Consider the following 25,696-nt stretch of genomic DNA (forward strand, 5'->3'; position numbering starts at 1 on the left):
TCACCAATTGTAATTTTTTATGTTCTCAATCGTATCTGCTTCAGGTGATGTTGCCATAACGTCAACATTGTTATCGTTGATAAATCTGCGCTGTTTACGTCAATAGGACTAATGCTGAGACATTCAATGTCCGAGATCTTTGTTATGACTTCAGTGGTTTTATCATGTTTGCATAGGAAATGTATTTAAAACGATTTATGAGCCAAGGAGCATCATTTGCTAATTTGTTTTAAGTGGCTATACTTAATCAAATATTTGTTTTTCTCATGAAGCCACACCTCATTTCTCGCAATCTCACTCGTTAATTTTTTTTCTCCAGACATTTTATAAACATATGTGTTTTGTTTTATCTAGAAGCTAGATATAACTAGTTTGTCTACGAATGTTCGTACTTTATTGGAAAATCATGTAGTTTCCCTCCTTAAATTTTCTTCTATTTAAGTTTCATCTCGTTGATACAACGATTTTGATCGTCGTGTGAACAAACTTTTTGAATTTAACGAACGTCACTGGAATGACTGACATTTTGTGAATCTCTTTTTTTAAGTTATACAATGAATGAAATCGTTCAATAAAACATGCTATCAAGATATTATAGTGTATAATGTTAACATCGACTTGTACAAAATACAGCGGCCTGTTGAATTCAGTTGAACAAAAAATAACGGTTTTTAATTAGAGTTTTTTTTAAAACCATCGCTAGTTAGACACTGTTGAACCCATTCTGTTATTGCGCGTAAATTAAGTTTAAAAAATTTTTCACGTCAAATTGCTCGCTTTTTCTTAGTTTGAGGATGGCTTTATAAGGAGAAAAGGCGTTGTTTCTAAAACCCTTTATCTTTATATTTGCTTCTCAATGTATATATACATCATGCAGTTCACGTTTTTCTGAAAATGAACGATGACAGATGTAATATATTGAAAGATGTAATCGTTTGAATTTAGACGTCAGAATGTTATCGTAGTTTATCTTTGGTTTCGATGAAAAGATGTCTCATTAATTTCATTCAAAGATTATGACAAGTTTTGACGAACATATTTAAAGTGACTTTCCTCAAAATGCCAATGTTATTGGCTTCACGGCGACATTCTTGTTGCATATGTGGTGTAATTTTTCGTGGTGGAACGATCTTAGGTATCTGTAGTTAATTCATTATATGTACTACAAGCATGGACTATTTATTTCAGTCGTAAAGCATTCCTTTAATGTTGTATCTCCTGAATGTGATTTCTCCTTTTGAAACGTATGATAGCTAGCTAGCTATATTTAAACTTTCAGTGGAAATTTTTGTGATAAATGTTAATTGCTTTTGTGGAGTTATAGGAGCATACCAACTACCTATAGGCTGTCTCTGATGCTTTTAAAAAGCAAAAAGGAAAGGTTGTATGTTAAAACTTGGCTTGCAAACCTTAAAGTATAGAAATTTGTTCTTACCAATGATTTTCTGCGCGTGTATCTGACAAGTTTATTAAACAAAATTTTGCTTATAATCTAGCTAATTTTATCTGTTGCATTGAGGAGTTAGTATAAAGATGCTGTGAAGGATGGCGGAATCGCACTCTGAATATTAAATTTTTTTTACAATTGTCCTCTACTAATGCAACCCATGGGTGTATGTTTGTCTTAGAAAATTTTGCACACATGTATAGTGTATGTATGGGAAAGTTATTCCGTTGAGCAAGTGCTAATAAGCTAAACTGGTAGCTAAAAATTAAATGAAAGATCTTATGTTATGTGTTCCATTATCTACCTTATACATAGCTTAATGTGCGGTTTAGTACACCAAGGAACATATACTACATCTTAGTTTTTAACACCAAAGTTAAACAAAATCAACCATCAAATCATCTATTTTCTGATAAAACGAGTTACGTAATTAAACAGCGACAAATCTTGTTTTATTTATATATGATTGTTCCTGAATTTTCTACACATGTCGCAGCTAATTTCACAGCATAACCTTTTTGCTCTTATTGAAAAAAATGTATAAAGCATTCTCAACTTTTGACTCAAAAATTTAAAGTCGACAGTCCTGTCCAGGGTCTATCATGATGTAGACGATTTTGAAATATCTTGAAAAAATGTAAATTTATTAAATTTTTAGAAATTTAAATATTTTACATACATGTGACTGTATTGTCATTGTTGAATTTGAATATGTCTAAAACACAGTTAATGGTTTGTGAAATTCTTGTTTTGAACACTACACTTTATAGCATGTGCGAATTTAAACGAGGATCTTGAAAATTTCATAAAATTCGAGAAACTTTAAATCCTAAGTTTTATTAAATCTGTGTAAGCTTGTGTTTTTCCTCTTAATTCGCAGCTTGCATAGATACTATTGTAAAGTATTGTTAGTTCATATTTAGCTGAAGTTTGACAATCAGCATTCGTGTGTTAAGTCACGTTAGCATGATAAGAGATTAGTTTACGTAAAGCAGGTGAAACTTCAAAATTTCTGTCGCGAATATTTTCATAAAAATTTATGTGAAATTTGCCGAAAATTCAGTCCAATAACCTTCGAAGTTAAAAGTGTTTATTGGCGTTTTAGTTTACTAAAAGGTGTTGCAGTAGCGTACTATAGGGCGATAATTAATAGGGCGGTCATTTTTCTCATATACATGTTGTATTTTGCTAACTACTCCGCTGTAAAGTGGTGTATAGATGTATAAAACGGGGTGCGCGATTTTTTTGTTCGCTGTCATTTTAAGTGTTGATAGCTGGTACGGCTACATTTACCAAAACCAAGAAGTGAAATATCAGGCAATGTTTTTCTATATGATGAAACATATCCTAACATGCACCACCGTTTTGTTCAGAGTATCAAATGCTTCAGATTAGCAAGATTATTTTGACAAATCAATGATATCTCGAGAGACCAACAAAATAAAAAAATTTAGTTAAACATTTTGAGCCATATGGTTTTGTTCGTGTTTTGTCATATTTATATTATTTTGTTGATTTGTACAGAATGTTTCAGCATCTTTTGCTGTCTTCCAAGTATTTGCATTCGAAGTAAACTCGTAAACTGCCGTTTTGTTGAAATGAATTTTGATGATGAACAGATGATTTGCCTTGTGTACATTTTGCTGGCAGACAGATTAATCCGAAAAGAGGTTAACCACTGTTGCCAGTGTGGTCTATAAAAGCACTCGACAAATCTGTCTGCCAGCAAAACTTAAACAAGGCAAGCCATCGATAATAGCATGAATTATGAATATCTCTGCTCGGCATCGAGCTTGTTACACAACTTAAGCAAAAAGTGCTGCCTTTTGTTCGACGCAGTCTATAGATGAGTAAGATTGTTTACGTTTTTTGGCAGGCAGATTTGGTCGAGTGCTTTTAGAGAACACCAGCAACAATGCTTAACCTCTTTGAGATAAATTTTCCTGCCAGAAAACGTAAACAATCTAATTCATCTATTCGTTGCGCATTCTTATAGTACGAAAAACTTGGCATGTTTGCTTAGATATCTTGTTTTTAAAACATTTTCACGAACTTAGTGGTGTCGCCAGCTACATAATGCAGGGAATGACATATGCATGTTTTTTTTAATTAAGTTTCTTTGAAATTAAATTTTTATGGGGATCATAACATGTCCACATTATCCTTCCCACTTGTCCAGGTGGTAACGTGATAGATGTAAATTATAGTCGAAAAATTCGCTCAAATCGTTTAATCCAATTACGATGTTGGGTGAATTCAATCAGTAGATTATGCTGGAACAGGAAAGCCGATACACTTTTTAACAATTAACTGTTTCTTTCCAAATGTCGCTTATGGAGTGTAATATGATATAAATGTAAAAATGTGTACAAAATGTTCACCACCAGCATGGAACAGAAGCAAACACATTTGTCTGAGTTTGTTACATTTCAAGTCTAAAATATAAGAATGGGTTTACGAGATACAGAGTTCAGTGATTATTGTGTGGCGTGTAAATAATCTGGTATGGTGTGAATTATATATACCTAACATAGAGATTTATTTTGGGGTGTATTTTGCAATAAAAGGCCAATTGTGATAATCTTATATCTTTCTTTATCTTGCTGGGAAAAGTCAAACCAGCGCATCCTTTTTGTACATGCAAATCTGGTATGCCATGCAAAGTGTATACGAAAGCTGAATTACCCGCGCTGTCCACAAAAATTTCACTCTCCACTTGATCTATAGCGCTATAATATTTTCAAACAACCGCTTTCTCCATAGCTACATATTCGTTCATCTTTGATTATGAGTTAACTTCAAAATGACACTTTTCCCTTATCCACTTTATAGTTGCACGAAAAAATTGCGAAAAACAATGATGTACGATGTAGCGATTGGGAAAGATTTCCACTGACAAAAGCACAAGAAAAGTATGCTTCTATTGATGCTTATGTAAGTATGGTTATCCCTTACATGTAGCTAAATCAACCGAAAACGCTCAATTTTTGTCGATTGAGATCATGTGGAGCCCATGCTATTTACGGAAAATGATAAGCGCATTGATTATTGAATTTCTACTCTCTTCCAGATTTTATACATAGAGATAATCGCTACGTATGCACGTACAGTGTTTTATTCAATATTTTTCGTTGTAATATTTATTCAAAATAAAGGTATAATGGCTATGAGGAGTGAAATTAAAGCATCTGCTTGCATGCCATTTTTGAACTTGCTGTTATGCAGGTCCACAAAATTCTTTCTCTGTTGCCATGTTATTTAACTTGCATAAAATCATTTTAATTAATGCACTTACGAATTGCAATTTCTAAAAAATCCACTTTATAATACGTGATCAAAATAAAGCAGACGTTTTATATACCTACGAATTTCAAACTGAATGTTTTACAGTTGCTGTTGTAGAACTATAGAAGACAAATCAAAATTCGGAATGTTATCAAAAATAACAAAATTCTCAGCCAACTAGGCTAGCAAGTTTGCAATTTCAAAGTGTAGATTTGAAGTGGAAATTAATAAAAAAAATATTTCTAGGAAGACCTACTTGGTCTATACTTGATCTAATCAAAATATACTAGTACAAATATATAATCAGCAAATTATCAGAGTCCCAAGGCAATAACTATAGAAATGAGAGGTTTGAATGCAGCGCAGCAAGAACAGATGTCATGTTAGGATTTGTATATGTAATAGCATGGTTTCGAGTGCAATTTGGAAAAAACATTCACGAGTGAGTTTTAAAGACTTAAAAATTGTACGGGTCCGAAAGATTAGTGCAATTTGAAGTCTTCGAAAAGACTTTTCAAATGTTTTATTTTGATTGGCTCTTACATTACTTCTTTGTTTGAGTAACCAATCAGGAGCACATTTTTTGCTTTTTTGCACTGGTGTCTACGATAAATTGCACTGCTCTTAACCAATCAAAATTGAGAAATTTTTTCATGTATATTATTAAGAATATAATAAACGGTGTTGTGAATAGCTGCGACGAAGTTATCGGAAATACTGTTAGAAAAGTACATGTTTCCTTACAAAACTTACATGTTTCCTTACAAAACTTATTTATATAAAAGTACATGTTTCCTTACAAAACTTATTTATATAACTTGTGCTGTCAAACTAATTCTTGGCTTGCTAGCTACGTCATAGCCGCCATGTTGGATGATTTTAACAAAGGATTTTCCTTATTTACAATACAAATTTCATCCAACATGACGAGCATTTCCTTGTTCTTTTACTCTCAGGGGAATGGTTGCAAGCCACAAATTATATCAAATAAAATCAAATTGCAAAGTTGCTTTTAAAGCTGGTTTAGAATTTGAACTATTTTCGATAAATCAAAAGGAAATTTCTGATTTTCATTTTTAAAATTGATAAGGAATTCACATTTTGAGTTTATGATTTCCAAATTCCCATCCAAAATTGCATTAAGTTCTGTGGAAGTAATACGAAATCAACTGTAATACTTTGTGTTTATGCATAGGCTGTAACATGTATAGAAATTGTACCTTCTCAGTGTTTGCTACTATGCTACTGTTTGGTTGTAGTTTTTTCGTATGGTTATGTTTGTACTAAATTGGTTCATTGAAAATTTTGAGTGTGTACCATTGAAATTAATTACACCTCCCTTTTGGAACTTAAGTAATTGATGAGTTTAGCTTCTGCATGAGTAACCTCTCTGTTAATTTAAATTGTTTGTTAAACAGCGCAAGCTGTGAAATATTCGTGATTAATTGTTTTTCTATTGTTGCGCACCGCTTTAATAAGGCTCAGACGTAAAAATATGCGACTGTGAACATTTTTATCAGCCTGATATTTGCTCATTTTATCCCCATTTGGTATTGAGAAAATGTCATTTGACAATTAAAATTCTGTTCATAAACTGAGCAGTTTTAAAAAATAGCGTATTGAAGTTGAGTTACGTATTTTTTTGACAAACCTTGTATGATTGCCAATTATGAAATTTTTAAAAAAGGCCAAAGAAATGCCTGGAAAAGACTTGACTTTTCATGTTATTAATAAAGATAGTATACGCGACCATCGGCCGTTTTATGATGGATGATTGGATCTTCTTATTGATCATCATCAAAACAAGTGTTGTATAGTGCATGTGTTGTGAAGTCTAGAGATAAGCTCTATAATCATCCAGATGATGATTCTGGGAAAAAAGGTTAATTATATTGTCTGATTTATTTGTCGTGCATTTCCGCAATCTATGAGCTTTATGTTTTCAGGAATAAATAAATGGTTGATGAAAATAGGTCTGAGTAGCATTGTGCATGGAGAACATTGTCAACTATTTTTACAGGCAATGCATTTATTGCTAAAACAGATTTAGAGTCTTTACTAATTTGGTACTGCTCAATATAAAAGCGTTAACTAGTTGATAAACTTTCAACTATTCAATTAATATATCACTATAGCTGTAAGTTAAAAACTATGACCAGCCAACAATTTAAAAAAATATAGTGTAAAACAAATTCCGAAAAACAAGACATCTTGAGATTACAAAATATGAATCAAAACAAGACGAGAAGTGCACTATTAAATTATTTCAAAGTCGAAAATTTACATTTCACTTCTCGTCTTGTTTTGATTCATATTTTGCAATCTGAAGATGTCTTGTTTTTTCGGAATTTGTTTCGTACTATATAGCTGTAAGTTGTCGAAGCTTAATTTATTTTGTTCCTGTTAGATAGAAATCGCGGCTATATATTCATGCAATATCGTGCATGTCTTTAATACATCACACTTTCGAGGTTGCTGTTTACTTTAAATTTATGTAGTTTGCCTCACAGATTTCAGCTGTCATTTTTTATCTTTTCAAATGTCAATTTTGTGTCTATCGTGAATGATCTCAATTATCTTAGTCTCAAAACAGTATTGAGGTTATTCTGTGGTGTTATAGTTTTTCAAAACGGTTATGTGTAAGATCTATGTTAACCAAACAAGAAATTCTATGGCCACCCAGAGCAGTTGAATCGTTATACTGTTCCTGGTTCTTATAAGTTATGACCGTATTCAACGTTATTATCGTGACAGTTTTTTTTCAATTGAGTTGACTTGCAATTATCAGTTTTCAAATGCGTATTGCTATTTCATGCATTTGATTAATCCATCACACGTTTGACGGTTACTAGGACTCTCCTTCAAATTAATGAATAATTGCCTTAAGAGATCAGCTTTTGTTATTTCCCAAGGTTTCTGATCGTCAACTTTATGCGTTTTTTGTTAATTGAAACTAAATTCAATTATCTGACTTCCATATATTACTATGAAAGTTATTTTGTGATGTAATAGTTTTTAACAATGGTTATGTAAGATTTGGCTTTATGTTGACCAAATAAAAACCTTTAGGGTCCTGTTTGAATTTCGACTTATTTTGGTGAACTAATCTAAAAATATATTATTTGGATTTCAATCTACGTCTAGATTTTTGTCATTCAAACACTTATTCTTTTTCATATATTGAACAAAAGGATGAGAACACGACTTGTGTCAACTATTTCGCCACGTGCATTAGCCATGCACAATCATGTGCTCAATAATTTTAGCTATTTAAGGCTTCTTACCTGCGATTGTGCGTTGTTATAATTATTGTGTTGTATGTTTATACACTTCGTATTTTTAAAAATTACATTCTTTAAGTAGCTTCGTTTGATGCCAACACATCTGCTGTGTTGTGGTCATTTCCAAGAAAATATAGAAAGAAACAAATACCGAAGAATAACGCCATCTTGAAATTCTGCATACATCAAAGATTTACGATTTCGGCCTGTTACGATGATTTTCAAGACGGCTTTTCTCTTCGGAATTTTTTCATGTGTTTTACATTTTAACAAGAAAAAAACCAATAACATTTCAAGTCTACATCTATGCTCCTTTCATGAAAGGTAATTGTGAAATGCCAGATATTATCGCATTAATTTATTACCGAGTTTTCTTTCTGCATGAGGGTAAAGATCAAATGCATTTGTTTTTATATTTTAATCAACTTGTCGATCGTTAAAAAAGTGAGTCTTCCGATACAGGTACACGATTTCTGTTCAATTGTACAGTCAAAACTCATAAGCATCTTCACTAACATTTTTCGAGGCTTCCAAAGTTAACAATTAGTGTTTTGTAGAGTGTAGACCAATCACAAAGTTTAATGACTTTTGTGCGTTTTAGCGAGCGTTAATTCATGGTGGCGTTCATTGTTTTGACGAGGTCATAATAGCTATCATTATAAAAATCTTGTGTCAACACCCTGTATTTTTTTGTGTGATAACTTGACTTCACATTTCAGGCTGGCTATGCGATCTACCTGAGACTCAAAGAGATGTAGAGTGTACTGACATCGCTTTTTTTTGCTACACAAGCTGTCATTGGAACTGAAGATTTTTTATCGCTAATATTATTCTGGATTATTGACTCTACTGAGCGATTTTATTAAGACTTGTGGGATTTTATTGCAGCAGAATCTGTCGACATTTCTTCGTATTATTGTGTGTTCTACAGGTATGTTGTGAATGCGGGCATGTCATCAGAATAGACGTCTTCTAATTTACATCATTCATACCTGTATAAAATCGCATGTTATATTAAACAAAGTTATGCATTTGGGTTGTTGAATTTTGAAAAAGTTGATTGATGTATCAGTAATGCCTATACGGCACTCTGTTGATCGACGATTTGCCGTTTTTTATTGTTACACAAGTAAAGTTTCGGGGTATCAATCCTGCATTTGTAGCCATTAACCCAAACTATCGCTTGTATTTTTGGTAACTGATGAACCACACGTTTCTAAAAGGATGGCGCTAAAGCACCAACTTGTTTTCATGTGTTGCTTTTAAAATGTTTTAGTATTTTTTGACAGTGAAATGAATTATACCTGAGTAATTGTTTATAGTGTTTACACATGGCTGATAATTAGTTTTTCCATTGTCTAGAGTTTGTAATCAATGGTGCTTATAATTTGTAATGGTCTATAATTTTACTATGTTTGAGCATTTGCTTTTCTGGCTCGACATAAAAACGCCGTTCTTAACCTTATGAGGGAGCTACATGCGCGTCATACAACGATCTTTTGAGACTGCTTGAGACCAGTTGTTGAGACACGTTTCATTTTGTCCTTATTAACGATACCACTTGTGTATAGTTTTTAGCTTCATGCCTACACATGGTCACTCTTGTATAGCAAGTTGCATATAGCTGCCAATTACAAGATTGCCATATAAGAAGAGAAAAAAATGTAAATCTAGTTATGTTCACAGTGTTTTATGCAGACTACAGATGTTTTTTATCACATGACGTGTTTGGAGTGCCAAGATTTCGATAAAGTCATATTTCGTCGTCAAAATTTCCAATGTCAACATATCTGTATGAAAAAACATGAATTAATTCGTGTTCTCAAGTTTGTTGTTTTATTTGCTGTAGTCTGTGTTCGTTTTATATTAGTCGTTAACACTACTTACTTTAGCAAGCAACGACAGCAACTTAATTGATACTACGTGGGTGTTATTGAATTGTTGGTCAATAACTGTCTCTTTATGCGACTAATTAAACGTCTAGTTTTTGTGACGTGCTTAAAATGTTATTTTTGTTGAAGCCAGACAGTTCTTTTAGATGTGGCCGGATTTTATCAATTGCCAAATGTTTTCATGCCACCAAACATATCAATAACGTCTCTCCAGTCGATGTTTATCAAGTAGCTAATTATAGAAAAAACGATCTCACATGTTTCAAATAAGTGTAATATGCTTGTTCCAAAAATCCCTACAATTCGACGGGTTTAAGAAGGGAGCAAAGTAATTACAATTACTCAGGTTTTACAACCTTACTGAATGCAGGTTTTGTCAGTTGGCTGTTAACTATATTGTAGAGACGAATGGGAAAATTCTTTATAATTATAGCGTCCGAGATGCGGTTTCTTCACCTGAAGTTTGAGTGGTAGTATAGCTACTCAAATTACTTTGATTTTTATCTTTTAAAAAATTATTGCCTTCTTTGTGAACTGTATGATATTTATTCAATCTTTTTGACTTCTTTGTATCTCACACTTATATATTATCAACATTTGCGATTTCCTCTACACTCACTATAACATTACTATATTATCATTCGGGGTTTATATCGATCTGTAAAGTTTGCAGGAAGACTTTCCCTTATTCTGTCTTGTATCTATAGCAGAGTCTATAGACTATAAGAATAACAGCCATATAGCTAGTTAGCAATTACATAGTAAACTGCATAACATAATCGATGTTCAATTCACTTCAGCATATAGAAAGAAACATTGCAGATACGACTTAGTTAAGTATGACCTTGTTGAAAATTTTAAATTTGAAAAATTTAAATTAGATAACAACAGATATTTGCCTTTTCATGTAACATGTGTTTGTTGATAACAAAAATGAACGATGTGTGTCTTTTATAGTAGCTATCATAAAACTTGAATCCTGAAACCCCGAATCCCATAATCACCACAGCCGTACATATTGGAGGGTGTAGACTGTAGAGGTGTCGCACACCCCGAAAAAGAATTATTTTGAAATGCAATCGGTAAAAATGCTATAATATAATCGGCAGAAAAAATATTTTTGAGGACTAAACAACAATATTACATATGATTTGGATAAAGTGTAGATAAGACGTAAGAGACTAAAATTTTGGTATAAATTAAGAACAATTTGAGAGCGAGACATGTGCAGTTCGAACAGTGTCACTGTACGGTGATACAACGATACAACACCGAAGGGGCGTCATTTAGTAGACCTTAAAAATTTTCGAGGTTTTGTCGTATAGTGTATTCGGTAGAAGCTCGTTGGCTAGTCGGTTGGAAGGATTACACCACCCCTAATAAACTTTCCAAGATACCAAGATCACAGAATAGACATCTAACATAAGGCCCACTCGGCTAAAATCGTGGCGTATTTTTTCACTACGAGTGCGTGATTTCCAAGCAAGATACTTTAACAAAATCAATATGGAATAGTATTGCACGAGAATGCTTTTTACTTAAATTTCACGATTAAAGCAAAAGTTTGCCGAAATTTTTACAAAATGTTATCATCTTGCAAAGACGATAAGGTTCCAAGCTTTTGTAGTGCAAAACGATATATTTATAAAAACATCTATTTTTTCTATTGCCATCTAGCAGAAGTATCTTGATGGAAGGCGTGTCAACTTAGAATTTGCTTCAGAAATGTGGGGGACACTAACATCTAAGGTTCCGACACGAGTGGACCTTCTGTTAAGATATCTATTCTGTGCTAAGATCGTCACAGATTTTTTCCCCAAGTTATAAATGGTTTATACCGAGTCATTAATTTCGATTAAAATATTTGATGCAATTCTATGTGTAATTCTTTCACGTTGATTTCATGAAATGATTTTCACTGATCAGTAAATAACTAAACGTTTTGATTATTTGTCATCGTTATTGTTATGATATAGTAAATAGTCGCAGTCTTTGCTCATTAAACCACTGCATTCTAGGAAAATTCTTGAAGGAAAAGCTAATATCGCACTTCTGGATTGATTTAAATTGGACTGAAGCTATTCGTACTCTACTTTGTAAGAGGAAAATTCCATCGAGGAAATTTCCCTTCTTTTCCATACAAAAATTGGTTCAGATTTGCTTTATCATTTGGGCTTTTTTGCTTATTTCTTACTTATTATGTTCATTTATGAAATGTTTTATTATAACTAGTTAGAAATGATGTCTGCGCACGCGCATCACTATTATATGGAATCACTATTATAATAATGATTAAAGTTTATTTATCAGCCTTTTCAGCAAATGCCGATTTTCATAAAGGATATGTTATAACTATGTTTGCAATTTAAAAGATAGTAATTGCAGATTAATAACAATATTACAGACTAACATGTACTAATTACCAATTGATTATAAATGTGGATACTTTAATTACCAATGGTCAAAAATGGTCACACTGCATCTTTAGAAGATTTCAAATACTTTCATCATGTTCTCTCCCGGACGAACTACTTGTTCGGGAAAGCCTTCTAATTTCCAAACACAAACCTTCCCTTAACGTCAAGGTAGTTCCGTCCCTCTTCTCCTTCTTGAACTCAACCTTTCTTGTTACTTGTAATTTAACACATTGTAAAGAATTATACTGAATTTATTCATTTTAAAATACCTAGAACATTTGCTTTGAGAATGTCTTATGATAAAGACGAAACGTTAGCACTGTAATATATATCTATATATATTTTTGTTATGGATGTTTTACGCATTATATGCTGGGTTTAGATATTTACATTTTGATTCCTTGTATATGGTTAATACGTCTTTCCCGATTTAAATTTTCAACCACACAACAAGCATGTAGCTTCTGCGTAGGTTTTTTGATTATCTCGTATATGTCTAGAAATGTTTTTGTCTATTATGTTGTAATACTATTTTGTTGCATCAATTCTGGATTGCTTTAATTGGGTGTAAACAGTGTATGCATAATTATATACCTAAAGCAGGTGCTATTTTAAGTTCGCTTTTATATTTTAGCAAAAAATTGCTTTTGACGAGATGTTGTTGACATTGTAAATCTCTTGTATCAGCTGCTTTGATATATAACGACTCTGAATTGTTTCATTTTTTTTCATTTTGGCAACGTTTTCATTTCTACTGGAGTTTTGGATGTATGTAGCTTCGTCAAAATTGCTTATTGTAAGTTAAAAAATATTTTTCATAAGTTTTGTGATAGGAATACAATATGGTGCGAGAGAGTATATTAAATGCGCCATTATTGGTTTAAGTTTTAATGTTTGAAGCATATATAATATATAATTTGCTAATTCTCTTTTACCGCGGGTGAGATGCGTACTTTCAATATATATTTTTTCGCATCTTAGTTCAAAAATGGCTATGTGTGTGATGCTTGCATGTAATGTGCGCTTTAAAAATAAAAATACGTGAACATTTTTTTTCTTTTCCTGCAAATCTATTGATAACTCTGTCATTATTCATATTAAGGTTTACTTAGCATTGTAGGCATTTTGGAACATGTATGTTTTTATTGACTTTGAATAACCAACTGTACAGGAGGTAGTTTCAATGTTTTGCCAATGTCAGTTAATTCAGTGTAATGAATATAATGAGGTCGTGTAATGTTTTTCTTTTGAGGCTGGATAGGTTTATTAATTTACCCATAGTTCAATTGTGCATAAATGCAAAGATATACCCATGGTTATATAGCTTCTTTAATATTGATAACTGGATGTAGCTAATAAAGATGAGAATTAAAGTAAATAAACACTTAATGATTGTATCTTCATAAGCCAAGATGCTGTGACGCTGTTTTCATATTAAGAATTGCAAATTGTCCTTGTATTAATAGAGTAAAGTTCATAGATAAATACGTACGGCAAGCAAAAGTGTCGTAGATTATAGCCACCTGGACGGAAGGCTTTCAAATGTCTTATACGCGCTACAAAATAGCTTTGGAAAGTGAAAGTAGTTTGCCAGCTGGGATTTTATATATGAGAATCTAATTCTTCGAGGAAGAATTTCGGTGTTGCAGTTTTCCGAGAGCAAATGTGTTTGACGACTCAGCAGTTTAGTGGGGAAAGTGATGTCTGCGAAAGTTATAAATCTACCTAAAAGCAAAGCGCTCAAAAAAGTAAATCAACTTACATTGGTATGTATTTATTGCCGTTGAGTTTATTGTAAGAACTCTTGTCAAGTATTATCAATGTCGATAAACCTTGGTTGAGGAGGACATGTTCGACTTAACAGATGCACTTTTTGTCGTATCTAGATTAGGGCTATTTAAAAAAGTCTTATTACCGAGTAGGTTGATTAGTTCGTAAAAGAATTCTGATGCAAAAAGAAAAAATTTTAACGTGTTTGTGGTTCACCACCAGCTTCAGTGAGGCAGGTGATATGTTGAGTCATTGTAGCTTCTTTGTAGAAGTTACGTGGCAACAGAAAATACAGGAGTCGATGTTGTTTTCATTGAAAAAGATAATTTTCAAAGATTGAGGATTAGAACGTAGATGGACAGTTTGGAAGGCAGCTGGGGAAAGACCTTTGCTCCAAATCAAGAGAAACAGAACTAAAATCAATTTTACAAAATATCATTTCATTGAAAAATAAGCCCGAATCGCTCACTATATGTTCAACCTGTTCTTTCTTCCAGGCGTTTGAAAATAAACATTCAACCCACTTGCAGTCATCATTGTTCGGGCAATGAACTTTCTGTTCAATTGGAAACAAATAACATTTGATATCTTAATTCCTAGATCCAACAATCTTGGACGGTAAAGGTTAAAAACTCGATTTCAAACAATCCTTAAAGTTGAAAATATTTATTTTCAGTGGGAAATACTTCAGCTGCACAATTTGCTTGGAGAATATTGCCCCATAGCTAATTGCAATATTACACTATCATATATTGTATTATTCATTTGCAAATTTCGGAGCTAATTACACCGGAAATTGTACAGTAACTACTCACTACTACCGAAAAACAGTAAAAAATTATGAAAATATGGTAATAAATGACACTAAAATTTCATACAATGTGAACATGCGGTAGAAAAAACATGTCAATATTTGCTAAAAAAGGACGTGGAAAGTCGATTGCCAGTTTGCCTGTCAATATAAATATATCAATAACATTTACAGGATTACAATGTAAGGGATCCAAACATCTGGTTTTGACTTTAATTGTCAATGCGAGACGTAAAATATACAACATTCCAAAAAGTTTGTATAGTGAACCTAGGCTTGGTTTATCAACTTTGATTTAATTGTAAACTTAAAATTAAATTTTGGCAAAATAATTTTTCGTTCATCCATAAAAGAAACATTCCATAAATGACAATTATAAAAGTATTCACGAGTATTCGTATTTTCACATTATTGCAACATTTTGCCAGTAAGGTGCCATGCGTGAAACGGATTCTCAATAAAGATTCTAAAGCTTAACAGATAATTTTTGAAATAGCCATGAAAAGTTTTGTTTCAGGAAATTTATTGAAACGTCGCTCGCTTTCAATAAATTTTAGAAAACGAAATTGCTTATGCCTATTTTAGAAATTATCCGTTGGGTTCTAATCTTTATATTGATAATGCAGCAATGCTACATTTGTTGACGCTGTATTTTTGCATGAAAGTTTGAACATGAGAATTGCGTTTGATTGAAGTGTAGCTTTATAGGTTAGAAGCTTCCATTCTAAAATGTTAACGTGCTTTAGCTGCCGGAAGTGATCGATATTGCCAACGCGTTTTTAACCCTCTGCATGAAAAATAAATTAGCTATTTAAATATATATTCAATATACTTAGAAAAGTGATTTTGATAAAAAATCCAAGTATGCCTTTTCATATTGACTCTGGGCGATTTTAAGGCAATTTTAAATGAACTACGGCTATTCGGTTTAACAAATAAATATTGTACACTAAGTGACAAACTATTGAAATTTTTCATATGCATCTGTATTACTCAATTGTTGTGTAAAATAATTCCAAATGCTATTGCAAGGGGTAAAATATTTCCTTGACAACATACGTCCACTTGATATTAATTAATGATTGACGATTTATTTTTCAATTTACTTGTTCACGTTTTAAGTGAAAACTGTGAATTATTCTGACGTCGATTATTACTCAAGTATATCTTAATATCATCGCAAAATGATTTTGCTCATTAGCTTTGCTCACTAAGTCATATTGGTCTTTCTGGAAGCATAGATATTTAGCGATATAGGACAAGCGAATCATTTTTAGTGTAGCGCTACAGCAATCAAGTGTATAATTATAGTGAGTGTTGACAGGATTAAAACAAACAGTCCTTGCGATTGTTTTATCATCACAGCATATATGTAGCAATAATGTAGGTCTAGAACTCAAGAACTGAAGTAAGTAATTTTCATTTTCAGAAATAAAGCTGATTTGATTTTTTATATAGGAATATAATTACTGACGTCAAGAAAATAGAAAATCAGTGATGTCTTTGACAGTCATAGTTCTGCTTTTAAAGGTATATGGCTATGTGTTTTATTTCTTTAAGATATATCAGTATAATTTAGCTCCACAAGCAACTGCGTCAATTAGAAATATTTAAAATAAAGCTCAATCTATTTATTATTTACATATATATAAATGCATGTTTTTTAACTTATGCAATATTATTGTTTTGTCTAAGTTTTACACATGCAAAGAGCAACTACAGTGCACTTTGTAAACGTTGATATATTTTTGGACAGCCTGTTTTAAAATTATATGCGGAAGAAAATCTTCTCGTTCTCTGTTATACTTATATTTTTTACTTATTTTTATATACTTATGTTACATATTAATGTGTACTTATCATAAAATCAAAATTTATTCACCTTACTCGATCTCTTAGAGCCAATTTTCAATTTGCATTCATATTGCCGTAATAGAGAGCGAAACGGCAAAAGTCTTCCTTTCATTGCGACAGTTATGTGGCTTACCGGGGGGGATTAGCTGCATATATGCATGGTATACCGTATTAAATTCTTTCGAAATCCATTGCTTTCTACTGATTACAACATGCATGTATAAATATGTGCCCCCCCCCCAATTATCGACCTTCCTACGCCCTTGATCATGGAGTATTATTTGTCATGCATAACACTATATTTATAACGACCTTTGCAAGTAGCTATGGAGCAGCTCACATGCCAATAAACAGAAGTATGGCCATCCCGGAAGTTTTAGTCCATCGTATTATAATCCACTGAAATAAACTTGTCAAAACGAATAAATACAAGAAATACGTAAACAGTTAAATTTATTTTCGTGAATTGATTAGTCTTTGAATGGGATACGTGTTTCCATGCATGGTCATGCATACGTGGTGCAACTTCAAGTTTTTCCAACAATTTTACAACATATACGCACAACAAATTAAAACCCTCTTTTTTCTTGCAGGTCACTGTTCTTACCGTCGATGCACGAGATAGCTTTAATGAACAATTTGAGGCACAAAGAAAAAAATGTTTTTTGAAAGATGCAAATCGCTTAGCACCCGAAACCAAGCATGGTATTATGATTACGTTTATAAATTACTTTTTTGCCATGGCGCAAATCCAAAAGTTTGAGCTTTATCTCTTTTCTTTTTTTTCTTTTTTGTGAAGTAATTAATATTAATGGTGATAGAGATGCCCTCATTTATCCCTTGCAATATCTATACGCAGCTTTTGTTAAGCATCGTTTTCTGGTATGTGAAAAACGTGACAGGGAAACTTTCAATTAAAAAAATGTATGATAATGATCAAAGCTATACAACAAGATCGTTTGTCTGAAGTTATAATGACATGATTTATATCAATCATCTTATTTCAAATCTATTTATTGCTTGGCGCCTTAGTGTATTTATCTACTTTTCACATTGACAGTCTACCAAGGTAGTTTCCACTAACCTATGTACGTTACTTTAAGGCACACTTTCAACATTTATGATTTGTACAGAATGATTGCATGAGTATGTACAACTTTGAAAATGATTAAGGAAATTTGTGCATTATAGAACAATTTTAATTCATGCTGTTTTTATCAGAATATCAATAATGTGGGTGTCTTCCCTCTTATTCCCATGCATCCTTCTCTTATATGCGCACCCTGGTTTTTATAAAAGATTGTCATTATTGTACTATATCTGCGTCGATATTGACCACAATATCAATAATAACCCAAACATCACTCTTTTTTTGTTCGTTTTTCGATTTTTAAATTTCCAATTAAAGGGACTGTGAATTTTTTAGCAAATGGTGAATATTGTGCCGTTGATTTCTACGCAACCTGTTGGCCCAAAACACCAGCAAATCAAACTGTGTTTCTTCCCTGTCCTTCTCTTTTCTTTGATCATCGCTTCGGTAAGATTTCGTTTTTTTTTGCTTTTTATCTTTGAGCAACTTAAAGATGTAAAATAACATTATAAGAAAAGTTTATGCTGTAAAGAGTTGGTTCCAACCCCCTACTCGAAGCAAAATTAAAATTGAAAGGTTTTGGAAATGTTTCCAAAACCCTCATAGGAAGCCCTAAGGATTATTTATGTAACCTTGACGCAAGCTAATAAGAATTTTTTCTGAATTATTCTCTTCGTGACTGATATACTATACTTCAAGCAACGAAGGCTATTGGAATGTATTTTTGCTGCAAAGTTTTCGAGTAAACTTAATAAATTTATGAATGTATGAAACCTTTCGTGGTGTGCTCAAATTACGAGTCAAGATGCTGTGTTTTTTGAAAGTTTGCACTATCCTTGGATTCCTAGTTTGAAATTGTTTCCTCGTTTGGATTTATGGGTTTACGAATGTCTGTGACACTTATATACATATATAAACCACCATTAGCGATTGCTTCATACTGACCTTCTTAGGTAATGTTTCAAGAAGGTGCAATAGTTCTGGTCTTTGGGAAAGAACAAATATCAAAAATTGCATTAGAAATTATCATTCTGAGGTACGACAAAAGTATTTATAGCTATATAAGTAACAAGTAGTTCATTTGTTTTGGTTTTGTTATCTAGTCTCAAGATGAAGACATTGAACTGCGTGTTTATGTCGCTCTCAATTGGTTTTCTTTGTCCATTATGGTCCCCTCTATCTTCGTTAGTGTAATTTTTTTGTAAGTAACATTCTGTTTACTTTTATTGGTGTATCTCTCATTTTTATTTTCCTGTTATGTTGTACAGGAAGTCGCTTTTCTTCATTTTTTTTTTTGACTTTCCAAAAAATAAAATGCGCAATTCGACCTCACATAAAGTCGTAAGAAGATTAATAATTGTGGGGAGAAAGAGGTTGTCTACCTTTACTCTTTTTCTTATTAATATACTTTGACATGCCAGCGTATGAATGGCTTAATATTTCATACCACCCACCCACCTCTGAAGACACATGTAAAAGTCATAATAGTCATCATTAATATTTCAACATCAATTGAATAAGTAAACTACAATTAGTAACACTAACTTCTCACTTCTTTACCTCATTTTCTTCTTGTAAACACATCTTAAAATATTTGGGATTCGAACCCATGACCTCATGAATATTTTTTAAAATTTAAAGGTCATTCGAAAAAATTGCAGTTATTTTATAGTCGTCGATTATTTTGTCTATGTGGCTTAACAAGATCTTCCTGTTCTTCAAATCCATTCACGTTCCCGCAAAAAACCGATCTTACTCAAAACGATGAAATTGAATCGTCTTTTATTGTATTATTGAAAAGTAAAACTGAATACTTAGAAATATGTTTCAATTTAGGAAGTGCAAAAATGAGCGGTTTAACGTTCACACAAGTCTTATTCTGGCGTTTTGTTTTCGAATATTGACATTTTTCATTCATCATTATGGAAAGCTTGATGATAAATCAAGGGTATGTATGACAATAACAAAACCGATACGCGTTGATTTTTTTTCAAATTATTTCATTGACGGGCCTTGGCCTTTGTTATTTTATGTAAAAATGTATTTACTCAGTTTGTACATAATTTGTAGTTTTTTCTATATCCTGAATAAGAATTTTTGCACTAAATGTTATGATATGCACTAAGTATTATAATATGTTTTAATATATTTCATGTACGCTAAATATTATTGTATATTTTTAGATCTCCTGTAATATTACGTGGATTATGAATCGTTATTTTGCCGCCACTGAAATTATGTGGATGTTAAATGAAGCCTTACTTCTGTTAAGAAAAGTTGTCGTTATTTTTAACAAAAAGACCTACTTTAGATACTACTTGCTCATTGGATGGGGTATGTCACCTGATTTGGCATGTTTGATAATTAGACGCCCTGTATCTTTTAGCTCTTTATTGCCCCTAAATATTCACTTTTTCTTTGATTTATAATCCTGTTAATGACAAAATATTTGTCTTCTATTTAACAGTCGTACCTTTAGCCTTCATGTCTGTGTATATTCCTGTTATGTTTTTCTTGGTTGATCGTACTGCAGACAAGTACGTATGAATGATGGAGTGAATAAAATAGCTATCTCTGAATTTTGGATTCTCATCAAAGTAGAAAGGCTGTTTAATGTTTTACTTATACCAAATTGGGGAAAATTTGCAGGTTTTCATTTCAACAAAGCGATGTAGTCAGTTTACAAGTTTAATCAATGCCATGTTAAGATTTCATTGTTCACTCGCTTTGAAAACAATAGATTTAATAAAGAAAAATACCGTGTTCAAACTTGCTGCCCGCTGCTTCATGTTATCATATTGATTTACTTTAGGGCAGGAGCTAAGCCAGCCCGACTTTTATGCCTACAATGCATATATTTTAGTGTTCTTTCACCAGAAAACATGGAATGGAACGAATTTTTTGAAAAAATTTGCCCTGCAGGAGTGAAAGTTCGTGCTGGCTTCGCCACTGCACGAAATATACGTTCACGTTTCAAATAATTAGAGAGTTTTATTTTCGTGTTTATGGCAAACAAAAAACCTCAACTTTGCCGTGAGGATTGCCGTTTCAAAAAAATTTTAATTTAGTTTGGCGTTTTGCATTTTGTCATGAGCGAAATTTCCTGTTTTGTTAAAAGTTTGTCGATGAAAAAGACATATACTCACATAAAATAATTACATTGAGCCATAAACGTCACTTGGTTGTATTAAGAGTACTAAAAAGCTTGCGACATCACCTACCGCAGAAAGGGCCTCTTACCGTTAAATCCTGAACCACAAACTGTAACGTAAACCGCATATCCATGATCACGTGACTTTTAGCAGGTTGCCGTTTGCCGTTAACGCCAAACTAAAACTCTTTAATGACAGTGAGTTGCTTTCATTTCTTGCATTGTTTCTCTTTATATATATATCTTGTCATTTGATAAATTCATAAAATTCGTTTCATTTATCGTGTAACACAGATGTTGGACAAATTACAGAAATTCACCATACATGTTGGTCCTATATCTTCCACTTGTTATTGTTCTAATTGTAAGTAGTTAATATGATTACTTACAAAATAGTTCACTGCTCTGTGTATTTCCCAATGATTACACCCCATTGGCAAATATACGGGATTTAAGTTAACGGTCAATCTTTAAATCTCCGGAATGCTTATTCGTCATTTATAGGAGAGATAAATACAGCCCAGTTTAACATAGAGCTGTAGACACTACTTTTTCAAACAACTGCTAGACTATAATAAGTGAAAACTTTAATACGACTTTCAATCTAATATAATTCCCAATCATTATGTAATAATTAGCTTGTGTTTTGTTTACTAGATCGACCTTATGGCACTTCTTTACACAGTGTCCATTTATGTACGGCGACAAAAAGTAAATCAAAAAGGGGATTTTCTAAAAATAAGGTATGGTAAAGCTCAAAACAAAAAATCCGTAAAGTATAAACTTAATAGTTTTTAAAGACTATAACCGGTCTGGATACCTTATTCACAGCCTGTAATTGTGTTGCATAAATTACCGTTTACATTAATGTCTAAAGCCAGCCTAAATTTTTATTTATACAATGTGACTATTTAAGGAAACTGTGTTTTCATTTCTTTGTCAATTTAACAAACAATATTATTGATGTCGCAGGAGTAATCTTCATCTGATTTTTCAAAAACCTTTTCTAGTCGACAATTTGAAGAAATAAATTATTGAAATGAAGACGAAATATTGCTTTTAAAACTTGTCTCTTGCTGTTATAATTCAAATCTTGAGTTACAAGATGAATTAACAAAAGAATGCATGATTTCTTCCTGAATAAAAACGCAAGATGTTGGATGACTGCATGTGTGTGAAATATTGTTTGAAAATAAAAAGGGAAATTTTCACTTTCAAACTTCGTTCTATTACTTGTCTAGTTTTTTGTTTTTTGCAATTCACTTTGCCGTTTAAGAAGATGTCTAATTATTTACATTTCCACCCTCCAGAATTGAGTTAGGGGTAATCCGATCATACAATTTGCAAATGTGTTTAAAAAATGTTCATTTTATTTGTTTGAACTAGAAAAGCCATCAAGGGAACTCTGGTGCTGTCGCCTTTACTAGGAGTGATTTATTTGTTGATATTCTTTGTTCCAGCAAATGCTCCGGTCTGGTATCAATATTTCTTAAGAATAGCCTATCCCATGCAGGTATACCTGAATTAAAGTTGAATAAACTTTACGCTTCCTACTTGTTGTAGCTTAATGTACTTGTAGAAGTAAAATTTTCCATCAAATTTGATTACATCGTTGATCTGTCCTTATCTGGCCGAGGCCTTGTTTGGTAAAAGACATGCTTAGCCGAGGCTACGAGTACTTGTACCCGTCTTGACTAATCAGCATGGATATTTTTAGCAATTAAAATATCTGTCCTGAGCTCGTTTAGGTGCATACAATAAGTAAGCGCCGTGGAATGTTGATAAATTGGAGGGAGCTAATATTCATATGTTCAAGTTCTGCTGTTTTAGTTTATTAAAATCAGTTGTGACCAAGGGTCAATATGAATATATGAACATAGCCCCTCAGCCTAACTATCAATCTTCTCCCGTCATGGCCGTCACCATGGTGATTTGAGCTAACAATCTAACAACTAAAAGGAAATGTTGATGGAAATCAATGCAGCCTGTATTTTCTTCATAAAAATGGTTTTATCCAAGATTTTTTGCTATTGTAGAATTTTGGTGGACAGTAATTGTATCGGTTTATAGCTCCATGCAAACATAAATAATGACACAATTATCGAGCTAGCTACGGTAATGCTATTTAAACAGGTTTCAATCAATATATATACAATCCTTTGCACGATTTTGTGTTTACCGGTATAAGTCGAGTAGTAGATCAACTTGGTTAACTATTTAGGGTCAATATTTCGCTCTCTTTCGCGCGTGCTCATAGGTTCATGATGAGGGAACATAAATGCTGATGTGTTCATCTGTATTTTTCTTAGGGAACATTGGCATGTCTAGTTTATATAACGTTCAGCAGTGAACTGGTGAGCAAAGTGAAATTGACATACCACACGTCACTCCAAAGAAGTCGTATGTTGGATAAAGTAAGCAAGTTGATTTGTTTCAATATTTTAATCCGTATTATTTGGTGCATGTGACACGAAAATTTTACTATTTAAGTCATATTTTCATTCAACAGAATTTTTAGAATGATAGTGTATAACAGTTTTATCTCTTTTCATTCCAAAGATTTGAAGTTTTTGTAATGTCCTATATTCACACAACTTGGGAGGTCATTTTACATAATGAGTCGCTGCTAAGTTTCAAGCATCTTTTCTTTTAAGGCAACCTTTGTTTGAAATGATCTGGCAATTTTTTATACCGTAAACTGTTCACAATAAGGGGAGCTCTTCTTGCCTCGATTGAAGTATGTTTTCACCAAATATACCTGCTATTTGAATATTTCAAATTCATAATGCAATGTGACGTCACGAGTTGTGTAAAGCGGAAAATTACATATGCTACAATATCGTGATATGAATAAACTGTTTTAAAAGGTACACTGTCATTTCAAAAGTTATGTTGAATGAAAATATTTTCTAAATAATACAATTCTCGTGTCATATGCTCTTCAAAGCTCCTCAATTAATACTTCATTTAATTTTATTGGCATTCGAAAGTGAGGAAGCATCTTTTTCATGGCAAGTTATTTGTTTGAAGACGATGCTCCAGTAAAACAAAACAGTTGTCTTTGAAGAAAGATTTTGTTCCTAAAAAAGCTTAATATAAATATAGTTCTTTCTTCAAGGGTTATTCGTGGAGCTTTAACTACCGCATAAGAAACTCAAACAGATCTTCTAGAAGGAAGACAACTTCCTCATCCCCAGACCCATCGATAGAAGCAAGCGGCCTCTCTCACTCTTCACCAGCTTGTGAAGACGGTCCTGATTGTGGATGCCCTGATTCGATCAACGTACAGAGGACTGGGTTAATTTATGAAAGTGCACAAGCAGAAAATAGCGTTTGATGAGTTCACTTTTCACCAACGTGTGTTTATTTGTTCTCTTGCAAAATGATAAACGCTTTTGTTTTCATTTTTTATAAATATGGCTATCCGTAAAAAGAGGAATAATAATCACAGATGCAATTCATCACCGGGAAAGTCTTGTTTAAATTAACTATTTAATAGTTACCTACATAACCTAACACCAGCAATATTTGTTGTAAATTTCTAAACAATAAAATTTTACTGATAGAATTTTGTTAAATGTGTTTTAAGTTGCAAATTTAGTGAACAATTTCTTTCCATGTACCGTACGTAGACTCTCAAAGTACTATTTACTAAATAATTGCGAAAGTACCGCCAGTGTGGCCAGATTTGTAATTTTTATTACCAGATCCGCTCTGTTGAGCTTAGACAATCCCGCCTGCTTTACATAATTGCAACATTTAAAACAGGGGGAAGCAATCAGCTCATATCAACAAATTTTTTATAATAAATTATTCATATATGGTCACACTGAGTACCGCCCAGTATTACATAAAATTACATAGAGTTAAAATCAAAGTTCGCAAAATAAATTTTCAGAGGATTACACAAATGATTACACAGCCAAAATAGTCAATGTCATTGTGTCAAAGTCATAATGTTAGCTAAGATTGCATAATGCAATTTCGCCAAATGGATGCCAATTCTTAATTATGGATTTAATGAACGACTTCGAGGCTCTATTAGGAAATGTTGTTATTTTTGTATTTGTCAAAGAATGGCCGAGATAAAGGTCCGACTTCACAAGAAAATATTGCAATCTATTAAGGCGTGGTTGTCGTTAAATGGACAAAAATGTGTTTGAAAATGCGTTAAAAGAAAACTAAACTCCAGATACTCTGCAATAGAAAGCTGTGCTATGAACTAAACTCTTACAACTACAAACAGTTTTAAATCCGCAGCTAAAATGCCGCCAAGACCTTTCGTTGATACCCTCTATTACAGTATTTTCTATTGCTGACAATTGATTATAATCAAATTTGGTGTCTCAGTTTTGTAAACTGATTTTGGACAATTTTAATGTGCTGAATCCAAAAGTAACACTGTTTTTGCTGGGTCAGGTCGACGTTTTAAGCTATCGTTAATTTTCTATTTTTTAACTTTTAAATACCCAAGAAAGGTACAACAGAAGTATTAACCATTTACCGTTTAAAGTTCTATTACCTGAACAAATTTAAATTTTTTAGCACTAGCAATACAAAGAAGAAAGCATTTGAATAAACAATTTTTGATTGAATTTTAATTAGGGAGTCTACGTTTTGCGATTATTATGCGATATTTAAAGATAAAATAAGGCTTTATTTGGCCCATACTGGAATTCAATGGTAAAATTTGTTGTT

The 25,696-nt window shown here is 32.5% G+C and overlaps 1 protein-coding gene across 2 annotated transcripts; it reads left to right on the forward strand.

Annotated features, from left to right (window-relative positions):
• Positions 1 to 1,031: 1,031 nt before the first annotated feature.
• On the forward strand, positions 1,032 to 24,566 carry LOC124440320 (corticotropin-releasing factor receptor 1-like). 2 transcript variants are annotated; one of them, XM_046990694.1, is made up of 16 exons: positions 1,032 to 1,135; positions 4,280 to 4,381; positions 8,733 to 8,944; positions 16,362 to 16,433; positions 17,351 to 17,462; positions 18,184 to 18,294; positions 18,801 to 18,883; positions 18,951 to 19,048; positions 19,684 to 19,795; positions 20,031 to 20,181; positions 20,315 to 20,384; positions 21,293 to 21,362; positions 21,656 to 21,741; positions 22,385 to 22,511; positions 23,308 to 23,412; positions 24,104 to 24,230. In XM_046990694.1, the coding sequence occupies exons 4-16, from the start codon at positions 16,401 to 16,403 to the stop codon at positions 24,134 to 24,136; spliced, it is 1,191 nt and encodes a 396-aa protein (XP_046846650.1). In that variant the 5' UTR covers positions 1,032 to 1,135; positions 4,280 to 4,381; positions 8,733 to 8,944; positions 16,362 to 16,400; the 3' UTR covers positions 24,137 to 24,230. The 2 variants fall into 2 exon arrangements, with proteins under 2 accessions (XP_046846650.1, XP_046846649.1); XM_046990693.1 differs by having other exon boundaries at positions 1,057 to 1,135; positions 24,117 to 24,566.
• Positions 24,567 to 25,696: the final 1,130 nt, after the last annotated feature.

Source organism: Xenia sp. Carnegie-2017, unplaced genomic scaffold (genome assembly GCF_021976095.1).
Source record: "Xenia sp. Carnegie-2017 unplaced genomic scaffold, XeniaSp_v1 HiC_scaffold_2, whole genome shotgun sequence".
Classification (NCBI taxonomy): domain Eukaryota; kingdom Metazoa; phylum Cnidaria; class Anthozoa; order Malacalcyonacea; family Xeniidae; genus Xenia; species Xenia sp. Carnegie-2017.

Coding starts and splice junctions, on each gene's coding strand:
- LOC124440320 (XM_046990693.1), top strand. CDS start 16,401: ATGTCTTTGACAGTCATAGTTCTGCTTTTAAAG. Junction 16,434..17,350: donor TCATAGTTCTGCTTTTAAAG/GTATATGGCTAT, acceptor TTTTTCTTGCAG/GTCACTGTTCTTACCGTCGA. Junction 21,363..21,655: donor CACTTGTTATTGTTCTAATT/GTAAGTAGTTAA, acceptor TTTGTTTACTAG/ATCGACCTTATGGCACTTCT.